Raw genomic sequence first — 12,500 nt, 5'->3', positions numbered from 1 at the left:
GTTTGTGAGGACGCGGATGTGTGTACTTGCTTGCATGTGCATACAGTTCTATGCATGTCAATGCAGCAGTTTCAAAGTGATACCATTCTAAGCAGCTGTGAGTGAGGCCAGCCTGCCATCATGAATGGTCATGGGAAGTGGACTGAAGTTATATAACGCTTTTATCCAAAGCACTTTACAATGAAAGCCTCTCATTCACACACACATTCACACACCAATGGTGGCAGCTGCCATGCAAGGTGCTAGCCTTCTCATTGGGAGCAATTTGGGGTTCAGTGTTTTGCGCAAGGACACTTCCACATGTCGTCAAGAGGAGCCAGGATTCGAACTTCCGACTCTGCGGTCATTAGACGACCCGCTCGACCTCCTGAGCCAAAGCTGCCCCTGAACTACATCATAACCAGTCACCAGTCGTAACAGGAATAAGCCACTAGACCAGCATGCCTATATTCATTTAGATATGCAGAGATGAAGATCATGTTGAAATATTATGAGTGGAAACAGCTATTTAATCTATTTGGATTAATGTGGCATTTTTAGTATGGATATAATAATAATAATAATAATCATCATCATCATCATCATCATAATAATAAATGGGATTTATATAGCAGATAGCTGTTCTATTTTCTGCAATTGCACATGATGTATACAGACATAATCAGTTTCAGGAGTTGGCCATTGTTTTTGGACGTCAGGTAATCCACCTCTCAAGCAAAGAATGTAATCCAACTCAAACATAAATAGCCCTGTGTGGTGTGTGTGTGTGTGCGCGTGTGTTAGTTTCTATCCATAGAGGCACTAGAGGGACCTTCTACTACATACACATGCAAACACACACACACACATTAGTTTTAAATATTTGTTGACATCAGCATCCACTCTGTCCGAACCATGGGCGGTCCACTGAGGCTGGCTACATTAGGACCCAACCCCGTCCCTCTAGGCTCCAGAGCAGCGCAATCCACAACCTCTGCTTCGCCACTACCAGCGTGTGTGTGTGTAGGTGTGTGTCTGCAGTCTGTATACACCAGGTAAGCTCACCGGTCACCAATGTGTTTTTATCTTGTCCTTATGCATGCGTCATAGTGAAACTGCTGGGCTTTTCTGTGCTGAGTTGACTGAGATGATGCTGTGTAAATTTATCCAAAGGAATTCAGACATTTGAACCTACTTTGAGATAGGCTGACATTCAGTGTTATTGCTGAGATTCCCAGTAATCATTTGGCATTGTTTGAACATACAAGTAACGTTGGCTAGCCTATTTGTCAGTCCGAGGGCGGCAGTCAAGACTTTTAGCATTGCTCATATTGGAGTTATTGTGTTCTAGTTATAGTGTTTGCGCATGTTGTGATGTGTCTGTAGCTTCGAATAGAGACAATCCTCATTCCGGGGGGATTTTGTGTGTGTGATTGATGATATCTAACAGGTGTTTGGATCCAGGGGGAGCTGCTGATCCTGGCGTGGTCTGGGAGTGTGATAACGAGCTTCACATAGTGTACGTGTAGGCCTTCACGCACTCCCCCCTGATCTCTCCATCCTGATTTAGAGACCCGGGCGTCCATCCAGACTGACCCTGGTTCAGCTGTGACAACCCCCCTCAGAAGTGCACCAGTACCACCTCCTCCTCCTGCTCCTCCTCGTCCCAGGGCAGAATGGACCGCTCGGTACAAGAGCTGTTTCTGAACTTCATGATCGTGCTGATCACAGTGCTGCTCATGTGGCTGCTGGTCAAGGCTTACCAGGACTGAAGCAGCCCAGAAGACCCGTATGGGGGAGAAAGGCAGAGCAGAGATAGGGGGGATGAATGAAAATATCTGGGGGACTGTGGGACCGCATGTGGTGTGAGTCTGGCGTCGACCACTAGGGGGTGTTGTGGTGTTAAAGATGGCATACGAAAGCAGTGGAGCTACAAACAAACTCAAAATGACTCATACACAACTCTGGTTACACTTTTTTTGTACAATAAAACAACAATTTTAGTGCATAATTGGTGTCTCTGTTGTGTGTACCATTTGAACAAGTAAACATTCATCCTGCATAGGCCTAGTAGTCCATAGGCCAGACCAGATATCGGTTCCATCTGGGTGGGCAAATTCTAGTTGTGATTTTTTTGTACCTATACATCCCTAGACGTCTTGATATTTTTATTTATTTATTATTAAGGATCCCCATTAGCTAGTGCCGTAGCAACTAGCTAGTCTTCCTGGGGTCCATACATAACACGACATAATACATACAACAATCATCAATTAGTTTGTACAAAAATGAAAACAGAAATCAGCATGGTATGACTAGGCAATGGTATGGATATAAACGAACAACAAAGAAACAGACTAAAAGAAAATACAAAAGTTCAAGATATAAAAAGAAAAGACAAAAACAAGGCTAACAAAAACATGTTCAAGGCAAAACACATAAATATACAAATAGGCCTACCTCTAACCTATCCAGGCTACAATTTGAAATAAGTATAATTTGAGTTTAATTTTTAAAACCGATTTACTATGGGTGGTGTGGAGGTTACTAGGCAGGTTGTTCCAGCAAGCTATAGACCTATAAACAAATGACCGTTTTAATGAATTGGTTCTAGGACGAGGGAGTACCAGCTGACCATTTCTGGCGCCTCTCGTGTTATGGTCCTGTATGGAGCTTCTGTAGACAAGCTGCTTAACAATGAATGATGGATTTTTACTAATTTTAACAGTAGAAGTAAGTTAGTCGATAACCTATTCTCAACTGTAAGCCAGGAGAGATCAGCATGCATGCTGTTCACATTAGTCCAGACTGAGCAACCCAGAACCAACCGCGCCGCCCTGTTCTGGGCAACCTGGAGCCTCCTAATCTCACCTCTGGCGGCCGAAGACCAGACCGGAGAACAACAATCAAGATGACACAATACTAAACTCTGAACAATCTGATGTAAGGGAGGGCGATCAACAAGAGACGCACATTTCCTGGAAATGCCGATAGCTCTTCCCATCTTTAAGACAATGTTAGTGATATGCTTATTCCAAGATAGAGAACCATCTAGCGTCACTCCCAGGAGCTTAGCACTATCCACTTGTTCGACGGTTGAGTTACATAAACCTAAGATAAGCTTTGGGTTGCAAGCCAACCCGTGCCTTGACCCAAACACCATGCTTTTAGTCTGTTTGATACTATCCAGTCATTTACTTCCTTAAATTCACTACTCAGGACCTCATTAAGCTGCTTGCATGATTGTGCAGCATAATTCAAGGTGGAATCATCTGCGTATAGAACTTATTTGGCCTGCTTTGTAGCCCACGGCAGGTCACTGGTGAAGACAGAGAAGAGCAAAGGCCCCAGGGAACTCCCCTGTGGAACACCACACTACAAACTCCTGCTCTTGGACATACTGCCATTCCAATACACCTGCTGTGATCTGGAAGACAGATAGCTCTGTATCTACATCAGAGCCAGAGGGTTGAAACCATAAAATTCAAGTTTTTCTAGCAAGAGAGAATGGTCTAGCACATCAAATGCAGCACTGAAATCTAAAAACACAGCTCCCACCAGCATGGAATTATCAATAGCTCCGAGCCAGGCATCAGTCATCTGTATTAGAGCAGTGGAGGTGGAGCAGCCATCTCTATATGCGTGCTGAGACTCTGTAGCCAGTCTGTTCATCTGGAAATAGTCTTGGATTTGAACAAAGACACACTTTTCCATGATTTTGCATAAGACTGGTAAAATGCTTATAGGTCTGGAGTTTCCCTCATTGAAAACTGATTTGGTGTCCTTTGGTAAAGGAGTAACCTTAGTCGCCTTCCATATCTTTGGACATAGTCCCTCTTGTAAACATCTATTAATAATATGACAGACAGGAATAGATATGATGCTAGCAGTCATTTTCAATAATTTGCTATCCATGTTATCTGTGCCAGCTAACTTACTTCCAGGAAGACCATGGAGTAGACTTTCAATCTCCCTAACTTCAACCTGTTTAAAATCAAATTTACACCATTTATCTTTCATTATGATGTTCTTAATGATGTCTTTTGATTTTATGTTGTTTGAGATGTGCATACCCTCCCTGAGCTTGGTTATCTTACCCACATAAAAGTCATTAAAATGGTTAGCAATATCACATGGTTTGGTTAGTACATTTCCATTTGATTCAACTACAGGTGTAGAGACATTGAACTTCTTCCTTCCCATGATTTCATTTAAAACATTCCATACCCAGATAGCAAGCGGATCTGGGCCATATACAGGCCAGATCTGGCACTTGTGGCTTAGTTCCGGCCCATATATGGCCCAGAATCATTACACATCCGCTTGCTATCTGGGTAGGTATTTACCTTCATATCTTACATCATATTTGTTTAAAATACTCCCTCTTTTTCACCTTGTTCAACTTTGTAACATGGTTTCGTAAAGAACAGTACTTTTTCCTATCGTCAACAGAACTGGAACTCACTGAAACTTTTTTAGCAAAATCTCTCTCCTTCATCAACATTATTAAGCTACTATCTATCCATGGGGCAGACTTGTTTTTGACTGTGAACTTTTTTAAAGGTGCATGTTTATCTGCTACACACATGTATCTCAACATAAATAAATCCAGTGCAGCCTCAGGGTCATCCTCACTACAAACCTCGTTCCAGTTTATACTTGACATTTCATTAATAAAACCTTCTAAATTAAAATTCTTATATGAGCGTGAGACAATGATTTTAGCTTTAGGCTTGGGAACCTTTGTTGTTCTCGTGACCGCTATAATGTTGTGGTCACTAAAACCTACAGGGACCGAGACTGCCTTGGAGCATTGGCCTGGTGCATTCGTATAAATATGATCAATGCATGTAGATGAGATGCTCCCATCCTTGCCTATATGATAGACCTCTCAGACTGGTAGCTTTTTAGTGGTTATCACGTCATGAAGTGAACCATCCCCTAAAGAAAATTGCATTAGACGCTGGTGCATATCCTGGTTTCGGCTCATGGTCAAGACACTTGTCAATGTTTTATAATATTGTGTTTGGTGTAATTTTAAAGGGGACATTCTAAACTTTCATTCAAGCCCATTGATGAGGCTTTCTGACAAATACATAAGAGGACATACCAAGAAGCCTTCCTTGAGCTTGGCAGTGCTTGGGGTGTGTCTGATGAGCTCTTCAAGAAGCTGCAGGACATCATATGCCGCATGTACTGTATGTGCCCTCCACACACACTACAGATATCAACGTTCTCCAGTACCAACTTTTCTGCACCAGACGTGGGGGGGGGGGGGGGGGGGGTAGAGTCTACTCAGCTTCCACTGCCTATTCATGCATTCTCTTCGTGCCAACTATCAGGCTGCAATCTGGAAACGGTCTCTTCAAGCCCAGCCATCTGTACCAAGCCTCAAGAACCATGGATGGACCACAGACGATGAGGTGCAGCTTGAGATCCAGTGGTTCTGGATTAGAATGTCCTCTTGAAAATGATACCAAATACAATATTATAAAACAAGTGTCTTGACAATGAGCCGAAACAAGGTTATGCACCAGCATAGCATCTAAAATGCTATTTTCTTTAGGAGGTGGTTCACTTCATGAGGTGATAACCACTAAAAAGCTACTATTCTGAGAGGTCTATTATATCAAAACATAAACTAGGGATGTATAGGTATAAAAAAACACAACTAGAATTTGCCCACCCAGATTGTACTGGTATGTCATGTTTTGGGTCTTGGCCCATGGACAAGCATTATGGGAAATAAATGCTTTGGTAAACAGCAGAGAGAGAGAGAGAGGGAGAGAGAGAGAGAGAGACTGGATGATACTGTAAATAAGGGATTTCTATGAAAATAAGCATACCTCTATAACAAACATTTATCTCATGGATAAGTCTTTCACCCTATGGAATTTCTTCATGGGAGGAGCCTATGACCAACTTGGCTGACAGGCTATGAAATGAAATGGCTTGTAAGACATCAAAGTTTGCAAGAGTGTTTCATTCATTTGACACCAATGACAAATAAGTGTGATCACGTGAATAAGTACAGCCTTTTGCTCAAGTTTGTGTGTGTATGTGCATGCCAGCCTGTGTGTATGAGTATGTGTGTGTGTATGTGTGTGTGTGTGTGTGCGCATGTGTATGTGTGTGTGTGTGTGTGTGTGTGTGTGTGTGTGAGTGTGTGCGTGCGTGCGTACATGCGTGCGTGCGTGTGTGTGTATCATGTAGTCCCCGCCCTCTGTGCCCAGGGGTCTCTGTATCTGTTGAAGCTGATCAGCTGACAGTGGAACTCTGTGAGCGCTCGGGGCATGGCCGCTACTTCCTCCCACTGGCTCCGCCCACTGTGGTACACCTGCCCAGACAAAGGGACAGAGGGACATATCCCTGTCATAACTCTTCTTACATGGCTGATATAGATGAAACGTTGGAGAGGTGGTTAGGTATGAACACGACTGTTGGCTCACCTGCACCTCGTCCGTGGTCTCGTCAGGTGAGTAGTCTCCTCCCAGGACGTAGATGCGGTCTCTCACGCCCACTGTGCCGGCGTTGAACCCAGCGCACTCAAACGAGCCCACGCCCTTCCACACGCACGTCTCCGGACAGAAGCTGTACACCTGGGCCACGGAGAGAGCGGAAACGTTTTACATTTGACCCAATAAATCTCACCAATCAATCAGTCAATCCCTAATTCGCCAGTCACCTTATACGTGGAGAGATCACAGAGGTGGAGGGTGTCGTTGATTGCCACGGCCTTGACCAGTGTGGCGTGGAAGAACTGACCAAACTCTGCCAGCAGGTGGCTCCACTGGTCTTCTATGGCGTGGTAGCAGAAGAAGCGGTCCAGCGAGGGGTTGAAGGAGTGTGTGATCTCCACCTGGGAGCCCAGGGTGTAGATCAGGCTCCGGCAGGCGCTGGCCTCGGGGTAGAACATGGCTGTGGGCAGGGGGCTGACTGAGGTCCAGGACCGGCTCAGGGGGTCATAGTACTCCACCTAGAGACAGTCACACTATGGATAATAAAGGCACGCTCTCTAAACTACAGTAGCACATTACTAGAGTTAGACTACAGTTAGACCAGTTCCAATGTACTGCTCACTAAACTAACATATTGCTAGCATATTACTATCCACATATACTACAGTTCCAATGTACTGCTTACTGTACATTGAAAATACCAACTCTCTACTATACCTTCACAACTAAAACAGATATCTCCGTTTTGATACATTTTGATAAATCATTTTTTCAATCAAATATCAATATCAAATATCAATCAAATTGCAGTTGGGTTGTTTGAGCTGCGATGCACAGAAACAAACAGAACTGATATTTTCAGCAAAAAAGTGCGGTCTGTCATTTTCATTATGATCCAATCTGTGTCCTGAAATATGGAGAAAAGCTTGAAACACTGGCGAAAGATCCGAATATATCCAAGATCTTGTATCTATATACAAGAACAAATTGCATTCAGCTGGTGGTAAGTGCAACACATACTGTATAAGAGGCTGAGATGCCCGGGCTCTCCAGGGATCATGGCAGCAGTTATTGTAGCCAGACGAAAGCACCGTCATGCCAGGTGTGTGCAAGAACATGTACATGGCTAATCATGGGTGCAAATTGCACACAGTTGGCAAATTTGTGGGCGTGTTTGCCGGGGCATATCATTAGAGCAAAATCTTTTGTATATATTGTGCTCAACTGGAGCAGATTAACGCTGCAATTGCTGTGCAAAATATCGAGCTATTAGCGGGAGCAATCCATTCTTTGTGGATTTGGGCCTTCTTGTTTAAACTGTTACAGCTAGCATTAGAAAGTTGTGGATTACTGTTGCAGGTGAACAAATATGGGTTGTAACTTCCAACATGGCCACACCTCCAGGAGGCCAGGAGAGCCGCCCCGGGACCCTCTGCTCCTCCCCCCGATGACGTAGAGGCGGTCGAGGGCGGTGAGGGCGGTGTGCATGGTGCGGGGTCTCCCCATGGCGGGAGCACGGGTTCGGGTCCGTGTGACGGGGCAGATGCACCACACCTCGTCTGTGGCATCATGGAACGCCTCGGCAACATGCAGACGCACCGCTCGGCAACAGTTGCCCCGACAGCCGCCCGTCACGAACAGCTAGAGAGAATCAGTTGGAAAATAGTGACATCCTGTTCCTCTCACGGCATCGCTTTAGACCAGACCTTTGTGGAGCCTTCGTAGCAGAGTAGCCTACGGTACCTTCTCAGCAAAGCTGGTGAGCTGCGACCCCGGGAGGTCAGGGTTCATTGTAAACTCCTCCCCCTGACCCTGAGGGAGCTCTCTCCATTGGTCGGTTTCCAGGCAGTAGCAGAAAGCGTGCTGTATCTCTCCGTTCTCCTCAGTCTTGTGTACGTAGATGTAGCTCTGGGTGGTGGCGGGCCGAGCATCGGTTAGGAGACCAGCGAGCCGTCTCTGCCTGCTCTCAGCCTCGGAGAGGAGACCAGCGCAGCTCTCATCCCCACACAGCAACTCCTCAGCCTCACCCAGGGCCTGCATATCACACACACACACACATACATACACACACACACACACACACACACACACACACACACACACATACATACATTCATTCATTTTTTGCAAGAAGATAGCCGATAACTCTCTGCCAGGTGTGTGTGTGTCTTAATAATAAAGCCTGGAGGGTCTTTATTCCGCCACACAGTGATCACACATTACATATCGTGAGGCGTCAGACATCACACACACACGCACACACACACAAACACACACACACACACACACATACACACACAGCACACACAGCACACACACACACACACACACACACACACACACACGCCACTTTCATGGGCCACCAGTGGAAATCTTTCCCAGCATTTCTCCCATCCAAGCCGTCCTCCAGGGGCAGCCAGGAGCAGTGGGCAGCCATCGTTCATGGCGCCCGGGGATCAAGTCCAAGTGCTTAGTCCAGGTCTGGGTCAGGGACAGGACTGAAGAGCGTCTGTTCTTCTGCATGTTTTTCATATTGGGTTCTTTGGGAGGAAGCCCTTGTGAACACGAGGAGAACATGCAAACTCCACACAAAAAGGCCCAGAGACCTTCTTGCTGTGAGGCAACAGTGCTGCGCCACCGTGCCACACGTGAGCGATTTTAGGGTTCTGTGTCTTGCTCAAGGACACTTCAGCACACTCCGTAAGCTGGTATCGCAATCCACAGCCGGCCACTCTACCTCCTGAGCTACGTGCCGCCAGTGTGTGTATGTGTGTATAGAGTACCTTCAAAGCGTGTGTGGGTAGATGATGCAATCTGAGCAGTGTAAGGAGCTCTGGTAGAAGCCTCCGTCTTTTCGGGTCATGACGTATCCACCTCAGCAGTGAGGTCATCGCCGCCTCCTCACTGGGCACGCTCAGCGCATCTGCCTGCAGACACGCCTCCAATACATCCACCTAAAGAAGGACACTGTTACACCCCTCCAATACATCCACTTATAGACACTGTTACACCCTCAAATACATCCACCTATAGACACTGTTACACCCTCAAATACATCCACCTAAAGACACTGTTACATCCCTCCAATACATCCACTTATAGACACTGTTACATCCCTCCAATACATCCACCTATAGACACTGTTACACCCTCAAATACATCCACCTATAGACACTGTTACACCCTCAAATACATACACCTAAAGAAGGACACTGTTACACCCCTCAAATACATCCACCTATAGACACTGTTACACCCCTCAAATACATCCACCTATAGACACTGTTACACCTCTCCATTACATCCACACATAGAAGGACACTGTTGTGTTCTTGAGTCTTGAGTTATTTACAGATGAAGTGATATACTAGCACTGGCATGTGGACACGTACCAGGTGTTCATGTCCTCTCTATATCCTAACCTGCATGTGTAGGAACTCTGGCATCAAGGACAGATCCTGAAAGTTCTCAACCACAAACGTATTGGCCTGCTGGAGCAGGGAGGCGGAGCCATATCCCTGTGCGAGGGCCAATAGTGTCAGACAGTTGGAAAGGTCCAGCGCTCCAACCAGGAAGTCACTGCAGGCTCGGGACAGCGCGGACACCTGGGTGAGGCAGCAGAACAGACGGAGACGTTATTCTCACCTTGACAACTACAGAACTTCCATATTGTCTTGTGTGGCAGTGCAAGTTCTAGTCAGTGTATTTCCAGGCACCTGGAGGAAGGAGGCGAGTTGGAACAGCATGTAAACATTGTCGTTGGTGATGGTAGCCTCTCCTGAGTAGGCGAAGTCCAGGAAGGAACGCACGGCCACCGCAGACTGGTTCACTAAGGTGACCGACTGGTCATCACGCTCACGCATGTCCACTTCAAACATGGCTCTGCAGGATGACGTAGAGAGCTGGTCAGTGATTAGGTCTGTGTAGCCTGGGAGGCATTAGAATATGCACAGTTGAAAATAAATATATAAAACGCACAACACACACATAGGCTCACCGGAAGAAGTCGCTGCTGCCTGCCAGGACACAGCGGTGGCAGGGGAAGCTCTGATCCTGGGCTGTGATGGTGAAATCAAACAGCAGTCCCCTCTCTCTGAATGACCTGAGCACGCTCAGAAGCTGCTGACCGTGTGCGCTGGCTGCCTGCAAGACGGACCTGTGCTGCACAGCACCGTTACACAGCCACGCACCGTCAGCAGGGCTGTCGCCATGGTGTCCTGGAATGTCACCCGGAATTGTGGGTGCCTCAGAGTGTCCGTCCATGACTGACACGGTCTGAACAGAGTAACGACAAAATAGGATGTTACATCAGGGCACTTAACAGTAAAATAACCAACTTTTGATGGATGCTCAACCTGGAACAGGCAGTGCTAGCTTATCCCCTGACATTAGCTTATCCCCTTCTACAGTCTGATATCCAGGACTGTGGGCTACCGAACAGTTTAGCATTACAAGAAAAAACAATCAATATTCAAGCCATTTCTATACTATTTAGCGTTTAGAGTTTCAGTTCAGTAACTAACCATGACGATAAAACAATGTTAGTCTACCACAAAACGCTGGGGTTGATGCTGCTGTAGGTGGTGTAACATAGAAGGCTACTCACAATTTCAGCACCATGGATAGCGCACGCAGTTGTTTCTCCGGAACAATGAAATCACGCGAGTATATTATACAAAATTGTCGAGTATCGCCTTTGAAATACACATATGTAGGCTATACATAGATTTCTAAACTATCCACAGATAAAGGACGATTTTTGTAGACTTATGAACACTAACACATCTCTCTTGGCTACTTTACGGTGCCGTTTGTTCTTTGTTCCGGTTTCCTAAGACGTGGTGCATGCTGGCAACTGTAGTCCATTTATAGGATGAGGATTAGGCTACTAACCTCTTGAGACCATACTGATCGCGCGAGGTCATCTCTGGCCCAAAAAAATGAATTAAAACGAAAAAGAAGTCAGCTCGGGTTCGCTTAGAGCTGTATCTGCTCAGCGTCCTCGTGTGTTCTCTGGAAAATAACGTGGCTGCTCTTGAGGAGTTTGCTGTTGATGTTGCAATCAAAGTAAAGGATAAATTAAAGTTAGTTTGTTATAGTAGACAACAAACAATGATAGGCCTACAAAAGGTGCATTGTAGAAGGTGCCAGGTAACTTGGTCCAATCAGTGGTAAAAATGTCTTTAGAGGATATTTTTCTACTCTAGGACCAACCAAATGAAAGCACCCCTTGGTTGCCTTAATTGTCTATCATGTATGTTAACACACGTTGACATACATGATAAAGTGTAGTACGACATTTCTGAGATAAAATGACACCATTCAGATACTTTCTGCATTTAATTTGGCTGACGATACCTCCTGTGTCATCAATCGTAGACGGCCCACAGGAAGTGAGAGACCTAGCAGTGTGGTGTCAAGACATCAGTCTTTCTCTGAACGTCAGCAAAACAAAGGAACTGACTGTGGACTTCAGGAAGCAAACGAGCGAGAGCACCCCCGTCCACAGGGACCTGGCAGCGGTGGAGAGGGTCAGCGCTTTCCTCCCTCAACACCGTCACCGTCATCAAGAAGACTGTCCTCACGTGGCCGAGGAAATGCGGAGTGTCCCGCTGTTCACAGACCTTTACAGGCTGCCTCACAGGAAGCTGTGGTATGGTTACCACGGTAACTGCTCCATCCACAACCGTGAAACCGGCCCAGTTCTTCAGGAGCCCGTCTGCCACACTTAGAGGACATCTACTCCAGGTGAAGGCACACAGCATTATCATGGACGAAAGTCACCCTGCCCACTCCCTCATCTCTTCACCCCACCCTCTGGGAGAAGGTGCAGGACAGGAGCATCAAGCTCAAACACTGAGAGGCCCCAGAGCCGCCCCCCTCCCCCTGTTTTACTGAATAAGGCTAAACCAATACTGAATGTGGTTATATTATCCACATTATTTTGTACTTGTACAGTTTATACTCTATTCCTGCTACTTTTCCAGCTACTGTACTTGTTCTAATTGTTTCTAATTGTGTATTGCTTGTTTTTATTGTCTACACGAGGTCTCAAAGGAAGAT

The 12,500-nt window shown here is 46.0% G+C and overlaps 2 protein-coding genes across 2 annotated transcripts; one reads left to right on the top strand and one right to left on the bottom strand.

Annotated features, from left to right (window-relative positions):
• Window positions 1–1,655: 1,655 nt before the first annotated feature.
• Window positions 1,656–1,751, top strand: sln (sarcolipin; the record flags this gene model as incomplete). Its single annotated transcript, XM_084438187.1, has 1 exon — window positions 1,656–1,751. The coding sequence occupies one exon, from the start codon at window positions 1,656–1,658 to the stop codon at window positions 1,749–1,751; it is 96 nt and encodes a 31-aa protein (XP_084294313.1).
• Window positions 1,752–6,184: 4,433 nt separating this feature from the next.
• kbtbd3 (kelch repeat and BTB (POZ) domain containing 3) lies at window positions 6,185–10,700 on the bottom strand (the record flags this gene model as incomplete). Its single annotated transcript, XM_084460560.1, has 9 exons — window positions 6,185–6,316; window positions 6,429–6,578; window positions 6,665–6,955; window positions 7,836–8,078; window positions 8,181–8,471; window positions 9,221–9,391; window positions 9,860–10,042; window positions 10,154–10,319; window positions 10,435–10,700. The coding sequence occupies 9 exons, from the start codon at window positions 10,698–10,700 to the stop codon at window positions 6,185–6,187; spliced, it is 1,893 nt and encodes a 630-aa protein (XP_084316686.1).
• Between the last annotated feature and the right edge of the window lie 1,800 nt (window positions 10,701–12,500).

The sequence above is a fragment of the Borostomias antarcticus genome (genome assembly GCF_949987555.1).
Source record: "Borostomias antarcticus genome assembly, chromosome: 1".
Classification (NCBI taxonomy): Eukaryota; Metazoa; Chordata; class Actinopteri; order Stomiiformes; family Stomiidae; genus Borostomias; species Borostomias antarcticus.
This window is presented reverse-complemented; position numbering and strand designations above follow the sequence as displayed.